Source organism: Penicillium cosmopolitanum (genome assembly GCF_028827165.1).
Source record: "Penicillium cosmopolitanum strain IBT 29677 chromosome Unknown utg000008l:1.0-4398992.0:1.0-4402845.0, whole genome shotgun sequence".
Classification (NCBI taxonomy): domain Eukaryota; kingdom Fungi; phylum Ascomycota; class Eurotiomycetes; order Eurotiales; family Aspergillaceae; genus Penicillium; species Penicillium cosmopolitanum.
This window is the reverse complement of record NW_026622678.1, coordinates 2,379,490-2,392,588: the sequence shown is the minus strand read 5'-3', so window position 1 is coordinate 2,392,588 and position 13,099 is coordinate 2,379,490. Positions and strand designations below refer to the sequence as shown.

General features: G+C 49.2%; 3 protein-coding genes across 3 annotated transcripts; 1 reads left to right on the top strand and 2 right to left on the bottom strand.

Moving 5' to 3' along the window:
* Positions 1–119: 119 nt before the first annotated feature.
* N7509_007472 (uncharacterized protein) lies at positions 120–2,359 on the top strand (the record flags this gene model as incomplete). The annotated part of the gene is made up of 2 exons (XM_056632109.1): positions 120–2,024; positions 2,087–2,359. 2 exons carry the CDS (start codon positions 120–122, stop codon positions 2,357–2,359), a joined length of 2,178 nt encoding a protein of 725 aa, XP_056487660.1.
* Positions 2,360–4,135: 1,776 nt separating this feature from the next.
* On the bottom strand, positions 4,136–6,463 carry N7509_007471 (putative TBC domain protein; the record flags this gene model as incomplete). The annotated part of the gene is made up of 2 exons (XM_056632108.1): positions 4,136–5,199; positions 5,254–6,463. The coding sequence occupies 2 exons, from the start codon at positions 6,461–6,463 to the stop codon at positions 4,136–4,138; spliced, it is 2,274 nt and encodes a 757-aa protein (XP_056487659.1).
* A 1,791-nt stretch (positions 6,464–8,254) lies between these two features.
* Positions 8,255–12,157, bottom strand: N7509_007470 (telomerase reverse transcriptase; the record flags this gene model as incomplete). Its single annotated transcript, XM_056632107.1, is given in 6 exon segments — positions 8,255–8,962; positions 8,980–10,605; positions 10,655–11,016; positions 11,069–11,287; positions 11,352–11,646; positions 11,732–12,157. 6 exon segments carry the CDS (start codon positions 12,155–12,157, stop codon positions 8,255–8,257), a joined length of 3,636 nt encoding a protein of 1,211 aa, XP_056487658.1.
* Between the last annotated feature and the right edge of the window lie 942 nt (positions 12,158–13,099).

The following is a 13,099-nucleotide window of genomic DNA, read 5'->3' as shown; positions in this document are numbered from 1 at the left end:
CTACATACCCTTCCAGCTCTTCGTTGGCCTTATTCCTTTTTGAAAACCCCGAACCTTTTCCATACTAGCACTCTTCATAAATCTATGTTTACACCTATACATCGAAATCACTACTAGCTATGCCGAATTCCTCCCAAGACCAAGCCCTCAAAGGCCTACAGTCTTCCAATGCAAAGATCCTTTTCGATAAAATTGATGAATTGCGGACTATCGGGGTAGGCGGCCTCGTCGAACTACCGCAACTCATCGTCTGTGGAAAACAATCCAGTGGGAAAAGTTCTGTCTTGGAAGCGATCTCTCGAGTTCGTTTCCCGACAAAGACCAAACTCTGCACCAGATTTGCAACAGAGGTGATACTACGCCGAAGTCCAGAGCCCAGATTCAAAGTCTCAATTGACCCAGGGGAATCCCGAACGGACGAGGATAGAGAGCGGCTTCAGAAATTTTGCTTGGAAGTCTTTCCCAAGGGAGATGACGATACTACTTTCAAGGATTTAGTCGAAAAGGCACAGGAATGGATGGGCATTGACAGCGCCGTCGAATCATCCACTGGGTTCAGCGATGATGTTCTCAAGGTTGAAATCTCTGGCCCTGAAAAGCCTGAGCTCACCCTTGTCGATCTGCCAGGGCTTTATGAGGCTAAAAGCAAGGAACAAACCACTGAAGGAATCCAGTTTGTTCAAAAGATTACCGAGAAATACATGCGTAACGAGCGGAGTATCATTCTCGCTGTTCTAAGCGCCAAATTCAATTATGTCCATCAGGATATTCTCGACAGAGCAGAGCAGGTTGACCCAGAATTTAAAAGGGTCCTTGGTATCGTCACAGCACCTGATCTCATGGCTTCGGGCTCTGAGGAGGAGGATGAATGGCTGGAGTATATCAGGAATGAGAAAGAGCCGAAATTAAAGTTGGGCTGGCATGTACTGCGAAACAGAGCATACGCAGAACGCAACATTGACGACAACGAACGTGACGAGGAAGAGAAGGAGTTTTTCGAGACAGGTAAATGGCCTAGCATCTCTCGAGCGCATGTGGGAATCGAGAGTCTTAGACGCCGTCTTAGTGATATTCTTTTCGACCAAGTTCGCCGGAACTTCCCAGGGTTGGTCCAAGACATCCAGGGCAAGATAGCTAGCCACAAGCACAATCTCTCGAATCTTGGGGCTCCACGATCTACTATTCAGGAGCAACGGTCATTCCTTGTTGATATCAGCACGAAATTCTCAAACATTGTCACACAAGGCTTGACTGGATTTTACAACCATGACTTTTTTAAAGAGCTTGAAGATGACGCACCCATTCATGATAATCGACGTCGATTGCGTGCCGTCATTTGTCAGCTCAACGACTATTTCGTCGATGCTATCATGGGTCACGGTTATGGCCGGACAATTATTTATAGTAATTCGGTGGAGCCTCACTTCATGAATCTCGGAAAGCCAGGATTCAAGCAGTACATGGACTGTTGGATCCCCAAAAATGTCAAACTGAGAGTTATTATCGAGGAGACGAAGAAAAGCTTGGAATTGCAGAGGGGAAGTGAGATGCCTGGTGAACCCAATTCTCTTGTGGTGAGAGAACTCTACCGTCAGCAGTCTTCCCCTTGGGAAAAGATCGCCAGGATGCACATCGAGACAGCCCAGGATGCAGTGGCCAAATTTGTTTGTTCCGTGCTCAAGTATCTCACTGACAGAAACACCTTTTCTGCCATATACAAGGACATAATCGCGCCTGAGTTGGAACGGCTCAACTTCTCTATACTAGAAAAGCTTGAAGAGTTGACTTCTCACTCAAAATACGGCCATCCACTCCCAGTGAGAAAGGAATACCTCGCTCGAGTCATGAACGAGCAAAGGTCTCGTCAGCTTCAAGTACTGAAGCAAAAGCTTGTTGAGAATGGAACAGAACAACCGGGGCTGTTTAGTTTTGACCAAATTGACATAGCCGCTCATACAAAAACACATGAGGATGAGGATATTCCCGCCATGAAGATAATTGACCAAGTCGAGACATACTACAATGTAAGTATACACTGGCTCATGACTTTTTATGAGCAAAGACAGCTAGATGACTTATTGAATAGATCTCTATCACGACTTTCATCGACAATATTGCAATTCTTGCAATAGAAAATTGTCTACTCCTTCCACTTGAAAGCATTTTCACTAGCTTAGCCGTTAGCAACATGGACACAAAACAGATCCGATCCCTAGCCAATGAGCCAGCACATGTCCAAAGCGATAGAGAAAGATACACCAGCCAGCTTGAAAAGCTAGAAGCCGGACTGAAGACTCTGAATATTCTCAACCGCGAGGAATCATCATTAGCCACTCCAATTGTCTTTGGTAAGTACTAGGCTCTAAGTCATCGGTGTCTTGCGAATGTCTAAGACCGTGCTCATGATATTATATTCTAGTCTCTAGAGCGCCGTCTCCATTCGACCCGTCGAAGTAGTGCCGGTGATCTTCTCCATTTTCATTGATATTCTGTTAAGTTTTGTTGAAACTTTTGATTCGTCAAATCATGTTATGTTGCTACTCAATTTTGTATCTCCTTCCTGCTCTTCTTGAAGCTTCTTGAATTTCCCGTTTGTCAAATACGTCGCGATTCGATGTTGTATCTCTTTTTTATTGTTCTTGATTGTTATGTCACTTTAGTTATAGGTTTCTGTCGCGACTAGCAAATTTATTAAATCTAATGCATACTAGTCAGTCAGAATTGAATGCATATGCCCCATCGTCCGCCTTAAGGTTCACGCGTCCCGACGAGGGCTGCTAAATGGACCGCCATTTTTGCTAAATGGACCATGGACCCTTCACAATCCAGATTAGTATGTAATCTCCATACAATTTTGGATACACTTAATCTACCTCTATAGCGCTGCAAAAGCTTCTAGTCCCTTGTTGACCTCTCTAGTCTCCGCCTTTCCATGGCAGACAAGTACCTACCTGAGATGGAATAGAGTAGCTAATATATTCTATCCTAGGTAGGTACTAGTCTGCTATTAGAAGACAGTAACTAATAGTAGAAAATAGACAGTTAGAAATTTTTGTAGTGCTACTGTAGACATAGATTGAATATATCTAAATTTGTACCTAGGATAGAATATATTAGCTACTCTATTCCATCTCAGGTAGGTACTTGTCTGCCATGGAAAGGCGGAGACTAGAGAGGTCAACAAGGGACTAGAAGCTTTTGCAGCGCTATAGAGGTAGATTAAGTGTATCCAAAATTGTATGGAGATTACATACTAATCTGGATTGTGAAGGGTCCATGGTCCATTTAGCAAAAATGGCGGTCCATTTAGCAGCCCTCGTCCCGACACTAAATCTACGGCCCATCTTGGCATGTCTTAGATACAAGTCTAGACTTTCGATCCGAGTCCACAGCCTATCCAGATCGACTAGTGCAGTCTTAAGAGTAAGACATGCGGGGAACGAAAATCCGCCACAGCCAGTAAATAAAGTTAAAGTCAATCCCGGACAATAGTTACTACTATACAGTGATATTCAAGACCAGTTTTTGAAGAGTTCAGTTAAGGCTGGATTGCTACGTATACCAAGCACCACCTCATAACGCCAAGACGAGACTGAAGCATCCGATCCGGACCAATGGACGATAAGAATACAGAGTAGAAAAGAACTTGAAGAGTGCGATGCGGGAAAGAAAACATTGTTGCAATCAATGAAGACAAAAAGACCATGTTCCATGCATGCTATGTATGGTGAGTCAGAAAGGCCAGGCCCGCCAAAAAATGCTGAATCAGTCAAGTAGTAGACAATAGACACTAGACACTAGACAGTGAACAGTAGACAGTAGACAGTATGCATCTGGCCTCTCTCTGCGAGATTCGATTCGAGACACCGTCGTTCGCCATTAGTCGAGTCGAGACTGAGCTGGACGGAAATGTGTCGTGGCGCAAATACTCCAGTAACGAGTGTTGGGTTGAGTTGATATTCGCGCGTATAAACATGAAGCGAGGGTATGAGTGAGTGATGCAGTTCAATCGATCAGATAAAGTAAAAAACAAAAAAGGGCCCGTGTCAATTAATGGCCGTGTAGCTTAGCTTAGGTTAGTTAGCAATGCAATGCAATGCAATGCATTGTCTCAGCTAGTCTCCGACGGCCGGGGTCATTGTCGTACTTTCCCAGCCTCACGTACAGCTTTCATGAAACCGTCCTCGTCGCCCGTAGCAGTGAGGATCCAGTAATCCGCCACGCCAGGATTAGAAACCTGGCCGCCGCCAAAACCTGAGGCTGCGGGAGCACTATGGCGATCTTTCGCTTTTTGGTTATTCGCGCCGGTATCGCGAGGACCCCAGCCTAGGATGTTTCGTACAGTGAGGCGGGTTTGGTCGTCTGCTTGTTGGAAGGAGCAGAGTTGAGACTGGATGCTGCCCATGATGGCGACTGCAGTGCGAATCATAATTCGGTCTCCTTCGAAAACCCAGCAGTCCCATACTCGAGACGCGCGTTCCAGATCGAGACCGTTCGTAAGGAGGGAGCGGAAGGTTGGCTCCCAGATCTCCTCATCGGATAGACGGAGGGTGTCGTACAAGTGCGTGGCAACGCGGGGGAACTTGTAGCGCAAAGTATCGGAGGCGAGGGCGTAGGTTCGCGACATCGCACCGCGGTCCCAGGTCAGGAACGCGACTGGAAGTGGGCGGTTGAGAGCATTGGCCATGGCGAGGAAGGCGGATGATGGCGTAGGGAATTGCAGGACCAGCAGTGCAGCGATGGTATGAAGGCCATGGATGTAGCCCACATCACTTCGATACATGCAGTACGCTTGCAATACATCGACGAGGGTATCTCGCAAGGGCCCGCCCTCCGAGAAGAGGTTCAAGTCAGGGAAGGCCTTCGACACGTCTCCATCAATTGCATCGAAGCACTCCAGCAGTCGTTTATTGCTTTCGTTCGGCTCCGTGTCTGTTTTCGATCGCAGGACCTTGGCACGTTTGAGAGCCTTGGTGAATGATTCTTCGCTGAGGGCTAGTTCATTGCCGATAGCTCGTCTCCACATCACGCCTCGACTGCGAGGTGGGATTCCACGCCACCACAGTTCCCGGGTCCGTGGCTCACAAATCGCACGATCCCAGTTCGGACCTACCCAATCATCCCAGAGGTCCTGAAGAGTATCTCGGGTGGTGTCCTTCTCGCATTGAGAGGATGCAGCTCGGGCCGCTTTGCGTTTCTCTGAATTATTTGTTAGAAATATGTGGATGGGTGAATCATATCAGTCCTACTTACCAGCTTCTTTAGATTGTGCCATCATCATCTTATACTCCTTCAAATGCTTCTTCTCTTCTTTTTGGTCTTTCGGCGGTAGCCAACTGGGGCGTGTCCGCGTCAGAACCTTCTCCTTTTCTTTGCTGATGGGCAGAGGGTCGATCATGATATTCGACTTTTGCACTGGAGGGAGTTCGATCGGTTCAGTGGCTCCTTGAGATTCGGAACTCGACTTGCGCGGAGCAGTGCCATTCTGCACATTTTCCTCCTGTTGACGCTCTTCTTCGCCTGCATGGTGCTCCAGAGCTTCCGTGATAATCCTCGCTTCTTCAGAGAGATCCGAGAGATAGCTGTTGTAGGAATAGGCACGGGGGTTACGCGGCGAGATTTGGCCCCGTTCAGGCCCAGCTGAACTTGCCCGTTGCGAGCGCTGCATGCGGGCGGCCTTGGATGCTGATCCAGGTTTGGGGGGTTTGTCTCTCGATTCAGAAACAGTGTGCGAGATGGGAAGGGGCTGTCGACCGGGACTGGCACCGCCATTTGGGCTCGTGTTGCGAGACGGAGCGCGTTCTTGAACTGGGCGAGGGGAAATAGGAATATTCCACAGACTGGCATCATCCGGGAGTTCATCGTCGGAATCGTGGTACTCGTCTTCGAGGTCTTTCACAGACTTGCGGGATGCCTGCCAAGCTTGTTTCTGAGGGGGAACCCGTGCGGAGAGCGGGGAGAGAGCCAAGCTGGTGCTGGAAGCGGATCGACTGGACATTGGTCGCAATGGAGAAGTTGATCGCGACCGTCGAGGCTGAATCGGTGTCAGTCCGCCCGAATTGACCGTGCTGCCTGAATCTCTCCGGTTGGCAGGTCTCGCAGACAAGGGGCCGGCCGACTGAGGAGTGCGGATGGCCCCATTGATTTGGTTGTGAATTGGAGGAAGAGGACTTCGCTGCCGCGACTTCGGAGTCGCGGTCAAATCGCGAGTTGTGGCCGCTGGGCTTTTGCTAGGGAGTCTTTGAGCCGATCGTGCTGCCAGACCGGACCGGCCGTAGGGGGTTGCTGGGTCGGCGACCGGGAGTTCAGCGTCATCTTCAAGGCCAATTTCTTCGAAATTCCCAATGTCGGTGAAGATCGTTTCGGGGCCATCGATCTGGGAGGAATGGAAGGAGGAAGACTTGGAGGATTTGGAGCCCGACAGCTCAGGCGGGGAATTCGGGGTCGAACAGAGGGTGGTCATGATCTCATGTGGTTCGGTTCAAGCACGCCAGTTCTTCGCAAATGTCATCGGTCTTCCAAGATATTGTACACACGAATGCCCACACGCAGTCACACCGGATGGGTAAGAATCGTCGAAGCGGGCGGAAGGGGTCGAGATCTCACGCAAGGCTCGGGGTCTCGACTGGACGAGGGGGGAGGGGGCGGTGTTTATGAGGTGATTGGGGGGAGGGGGGGAATTCGTTCTGTTGTAGGAAACAGAAAAAAAAGAGACGATCAACGTGAATAGAATCGGAAGCGAATTGCAGGCGCAGGCGCACAGGCGGATGATAACCAGATCAAGAGTCGTTTCGCGAGGGGGTCGAAAAAAAAGGAAGGATCAGGAGGCGTCGATTATGGGGGGGGGGAGGAGCATAAGAGAAAGCCGGTCGGAGGAGGAGGGGAGGATGAGAACGGAAAAGGAGAGATAAGAGAGGGACTGGAATGGAATTGATATGAAAAAGAAAATAAAAGACAAAACAGGAGAAACGAGGGCGTAGAGAGAGTGAGAGAGCGTAAGGAAGAGAGAAAGAGAGAGACGGATGCGAAAGAAAGTTGACGATGGAAGAGTGCAAGCGTGCAAGCGGAGCCTCAGGCTGGCCGAGAACAGGGGGTCCCGTGATACACAGAGGTACATGTAGCCACATACATGATTGTATGTAACTACATGTACCTTTATGTACTGTATCTAGTAGGCACCGCTAGATCAGGGACTGCTGGAAAGGGGAACATCGCAGTCGATCCTGCCAAATTCCTGACCTTTTTAGTGTACTCCAGGGCTATTTCAAAGCATCCTTAAGGAATTCAATTCGATCGGAATTCCCCAGCAATCCAAGAGGATCAAGAGGCACCATCCACTCGGGTGCTCGTCCATTGCCGGTTGATCCGCGGTCTGTCTGTCGATGGTACGGACCTGGCCAGGGGGACTCTCTCATTGGAAGATATCCTCGGATATCAAGTCCACTGGCACTAACTAGTTCTACCGGTACTGCTAGTACTAGTTAGCAGTAGTCCTGGAGTCCTCTAGTCTCCAGCCCACTTCTTCCACAGGGTCTCCAGGGCTTCCATTGGATGCGCCCTAAGACAATTCCAAGTTGTTTTTCAGGTACCACTGGCACTACTAGTATGAAGTAGATAGCTGAAGAAACGCCATGCTTCAAATAGCGGGGATCTCCTCGCTACTTGCATCAATAAAACAGTACCAGCCCTGGGGTACGAGAAGATCCATATCTGCAACCGGGTTAGACCGCATCTAAATTGAATATATATTGCCCTATATTTAGCAGACAGTTACCCCAAGCAACTGCCCTCGTGACCGGTATAGTTCAAACAAACTGGCACTGGCAGCTGCACCAGATCATCTGCATGGTGTACAACTGGGCATAAGGAAAGGGCATAAGGAAGGGATGAACCAGAATCAACAATCACTATCACTGTGTGGGCAGAACGTTCTGGCCAGCGTCACGTGATATAGGGATGGCCTCGGGCACGGAGATATGAGACATGAGACATGCATTTGGCAGCTCTTCTGACAGAGTCTTGACATTCCAGAGGTCTCAGCCTTGACTGCTAAATTACGCGGTAAATACCTCACCACGTGTATAGACAATCCCTGGAGACATTGCTATAGGGCTGGTTGTAGGTAAAATCTTCTTGCAAATGCACGCGGGATTCACGTTCGAATGTTAGATTCATTTCGTTGAATAGTATTAGTACAAGCATTATTCATTATGATCTACCTCGATTCAAGTCCCAGTCCCATGCAACCCATTCCCTAAAACCGCCAATCTTCAAAAAGAGCATTCCCCTTCTGAACAACCAGTCCCATCTTAACAGCCTCACGATCCGTAACGGGCCTCGAATCCCTCCACTGCGCGTCTAACCACTGCAACACCGCCCCATACCGGGTCTGCTTCCGTTTCAACACAAAGCGGAAAGCCGACGCCGCGAGGAACCTCACGTGTGAGAATTTCACGAAGCAGGACAGTGTCGCAATCGCAGTCGCGGTTGGCCCAGGCCCAGGCCCAGAGGACGAGCGGCGTTCCTCGATGATCGCAAAGGCCCGGAGCATGAGGGTGTGAATGGTTTGGATAATGATGGGCGGTTTGGGATGAGACCGACCCTGTAATGATTTCATGTAGCGATACATTTTCATCGCAACAGTGACAAAGCGCGTGTATAAATTTCCTAGAACGACGGCGCGGGAATTATGCCTGTCGTCGATGAACATAGGATGCATCTGCTGACGGAACGAAGCGAGGACCTTCCGTCTTAAAGTGTGGCCCGGTAGGGCGCTCGTCTCGACGGTTAAGGAATTTGAAAGGGCTGTGGCGGCGAGATCGCCGCCTTCCAGGGCGCGATCTTGGTCTTGGTGGATTTCTAGTGTATGTGTGTCGATTAGACAGCCCAGGTATGGGAATCGGGTTGATCCTTCCAGACGGGGATGTGTGTGCCGCCTATTGATGCGGTGAAATTGACTAGGCTTTTGGATGGATTGACTACGACGCCGTAGGATGGGTGGACGTGTAGCATGGTGTGTAGGAATTGCGTCGCTTGGTTGACGTCCGTTGTGATGAGTAGGAAGTCGTCGACGAATCGCATGAGGAGTGAGTTTGTGGGCTGCAGAAAGCCGAGGGAATTGCGTTCTAGATCGGCTAGAAAGAAATTGCAAAGTAAACTGGACAAGACGGAGCCTTGGGGAATGCCGTTTCGTTGTCGAAAGTACTCTTTGCCGATCTTGACCAGGTTATTTTGAACATGTTGACCCAGGAGATTCAAGAGCCAGTCGGCATCTTGGACTTTTTGTTCCGTGTCATCGACGTAGACTGTGTTTGGCTTTTGAATTTGATTCTCACTGGCAAGATAATCGGGCAGATGTTGTTGTTGCTTTAGAGGTGCGGCACGGCCTACCCATTTACGAAATGGTTTACCCTGGGCACCATTTACCGACGGCTTGATTTCAACATGCTTGGTGATCCGATAGGATTCTTCTGTGACCAAATCCGTGATGAGACGTAGAAGTCGCTTCTGAGGAATGTTGTCGAAACAGGCTTGGATATCCAATTTCACAAAATACAGCTTGGGCAAGGCGGTGGATTTGGTGTGCAAGCTGGGCGAACGATTATCAAGGCCGCCTTTGAAAGCCTTTAGGCGCGGATGCAAGTCGCCCATGGATATTAGAGAAGACCCGACCTTTTTGGAATCTCGCTGGCGCTCGTACATCAACATATTGGATATCGGAGCAATGGTTCTGTTGATGGAAACGAAATATGCCTTTTTCTTCCCATTTTTGACGTACTCTCGGAGGACCTTCTTCCCCAAATTGAGGATCGGCCGCACACCTGTAGACTTTGGGAGTAGACGAAGCGACCCATATCCAAGATATTGTTTTCTTTGCTGACCTGAGCCTGATTCTGGGTCTATTTTCTCAAAGGTCTTCGATTTGAGATCTGCCAACGGCTGTTCACTCAAATGTCGCCAAACATCATGGCGAAAAAAGAAAAGTCGATTACGGTGAGTTTGAGATTCCGTGACGTAGAAGTTGGTGCGAATGAGGGGAATGATAATCGAGTCGAAGACATAGTACACAAACTCGTGCAGTAGCTCTGTGCGTTTCTGGAAATCCGACAGGGAAACCTTTCCCTGGGTCTCGGCATACTGGTCTTGCAGGTTGGGTGGTATCAGCCAAGGAATCTTGGTGACCTTGATGTTCTTGCATACGGAATGCAGGCTGATATTCTCATATCGACGCATCTTGATGAATGAATCAACATGTTTCAGCACAATGCGGCAATTTGCGTCGCCTTCACTCCCATCTCCGAAGAACTGTGGAGGCAACAGCTTCTGCAGCACAGCCCGACAGAAGGCTGAGACAGCAGCGGCAGGGGTCGCAAAGTCTGTAACACTGGACCTGGGCCGCTGCAGTGACATATGATTTTGTTTCTCCTGATTTTTCGGACCAATCGAGTCACGGGGATGCAATGTCAAATTATTGGGCTCAGGTTGGACAGAAAGTTGCGTCGTCGCCGGTGATTTAGACTGAGGTTGTGTAACCAAGGCCTCTTCTGTAGAAGGCCTCGGCTCTTTATTCTCAGGGCAGGCAGGAAGTCTCCAAGGCCCATTTGACTTATCCAGTGTTAGCCAAGCATGTCAAAAACGAGCCGTGAGAACTAACATCAGCCGGACAATAGTGCTGAAGTAGCGCACCATACGAACATCGAGCGTGGCGGACTCGGAGTTTTTGAGCCAACGCTAGAACTTGGCCTCGGAGGCGCTTAGGAAGTTTTGTAGATAGTTGCTCTCTGGTAATTGCCGGCGTGCGATCCTGCGCAGGGCCCGACAGCCGACGGAACCTGTGATCGTCGTGTTTGGAAATCTCGTTTTCACGAAACTCGTGACTTTGTGCTTGGTTGTTGTTATTGCGTTCGGCCGAGACGGTGAGGACATTGTCTAAGCCAAACTGTCGAGGGAAGAGGTATTTCATGAAATGGATCGTCTCATTGGTCGATTCCAAGGATGAGAAGCGATTGAGAACATCTGGAAAATAATCAGACCAAAGCCAGTCAGGGCGCCGAGAAAACAAACATACGACTGCTTCCTAGCCCAAAGGGCAACTTTTGCTTTGAACCGCCTGCTAGTCTACAATAAAGAACACGGCGACGGAGGAAGATGATGGTATTCGGGGAACGTCTCTTGACGCGACCACCGGGACCTGGATGCTTGATTTTCGGCGGCCCGAGGACTGCTGTTGGTTTCTTGGCCGTTGAAGTCAAATTGTGGATTTTTTCCAAGCCCGATAATGGGACTCCTGTGGAAAATGTCAGTCGGTAAGCAATGATGCATGGCCTTTGTTCTTGGCAGCCCAATCATACCGCTCAGTTGATAAAAAATGCCCTTTGACGCATCCAAAGGAACAAAGATACCACAATCAAGTAGGAGATGAATCATAATTTCCTCCCCATTTTGACCCAGCAGTCCCAGAACATCCGTCCATGGCGTCTGCTTCAATGCCTGTACATTTCGGTTAGGGAATTGGATGGCTACACCCGGAATACCACTATCAACCGAATTCTCGCTCGCGTGTTGGAAGCCATGCGCCAGCACATGCTGCGGACCGCGATAAGAGGATTGATCTCCGAAAATGTTTGATATCACATAGTCAATGAGCTGCAATTTGAAGCTGGTCAGCAGGAAGTTCCTAATCTCATTTTCTGGAGATTTGATTGATTTGTCGCATCTTCTGCGGAGATACCTCAGATTGGGGGGCGACTGGCCCAGTGTCCGTGCCCACGAGAATGGAGCGCGATTGGGACTGGGTGAAGGCGCAATAGGCCTGTTGGCGTTCGGAGGCGAGTTTCGGCGAGGGCTGCTTCAACACGCCGACCAGTGTGGTATCGAGCAGATCAACCAATGGATGGGAGATGGGATCTTTAGTGGCCGCCGCGTCGGAAGCAACAACACCTAGTGAGGCGATACGACGTCGACGAAGTTTGGAGGAAAGGGGCAAGCGCCGTAGTAAATATTGGCGCAGGGTGAAGACATCGCGGTAGTACAGCGAGATGACGGGGTGGGTTGGATGGGGGTTTCGTCCAGCAGGGTTGAAACGCCGGGAGGAGCTGATACATGTTTGAGGCTGAGAAGTGGGCCTGTGGCCGGGTCTCTTCCGTTTTTTGGCCATGAGGAGTTCTCAGGACTTCATGGGGGGTGGGAAGAGGGAATGGAGAAGAACCGGTTTCATAGATCGGTTATGAGTATTTGGGGATGGGATATGTACGCGTCGCGGTGGAGGGGAGGGGACGTGGAAAGAGCCTGGGGGGATGTGGTGACACGTTGAATTGCGCGGTGTTGAAGGGTGGGCTGTGGTGGCGGGAGTTATGGCCACGGGTATCTGCAATAGCTACTGCCGATGGTACAGTACTGCTGCTACTAGGATTCACTATGACTAATGAGGTCCCCAAAAAAGGAGCCATTGTACTGTACAGTACAGCAGTACACGAGTATGGAAATTGGGAATCAAATGGGGGCTAAAAAATGAGTAAAAATAAATAAAATAAATAAAAAAATAAAATCTATGCGATGTAATCAAATCAAACGGAAATTAAAGCGAGCACCCATGGAACCGGCGGTCTGGCCCATTCGATTGCCATTGCGTCTCCACTGCGCAATCCACGTTTGCCTGGGTTTTGTGCCTGTGCCTGGATGAACAGAGTAGATAGAGTATAGTGTAGTAGAGTATAGAGTAAAGCATAGAGATAATATTGTGTGTATACTAGTACTGTGTAAAGCAATAAGTTTAATAATATTAATACTATAATTACTATGACTATGACTATGACTGTGACTATAGGCTACGTATCATATAATAACTACTGTATGCTGTATACTATGAGTGTATGTAGAACAAAGAGTCTCACTCTGTGACGATCGCCTCGATGCTAGCGTCTTCTCCGCTTTGTCGACTCTCCAACCTCCGACTCGACTCTATCACATCCCCCTCCTCCAGCCCTCTTTTTTCCCTACTGATCACCACTGCATTCTGCATTCTGCACTCGGCATCCTATCCTCTGCTCTTCTCGCTTAAGCTAGCAATCTGGCCGGCATTCTGACCCTCTCTGCGTCG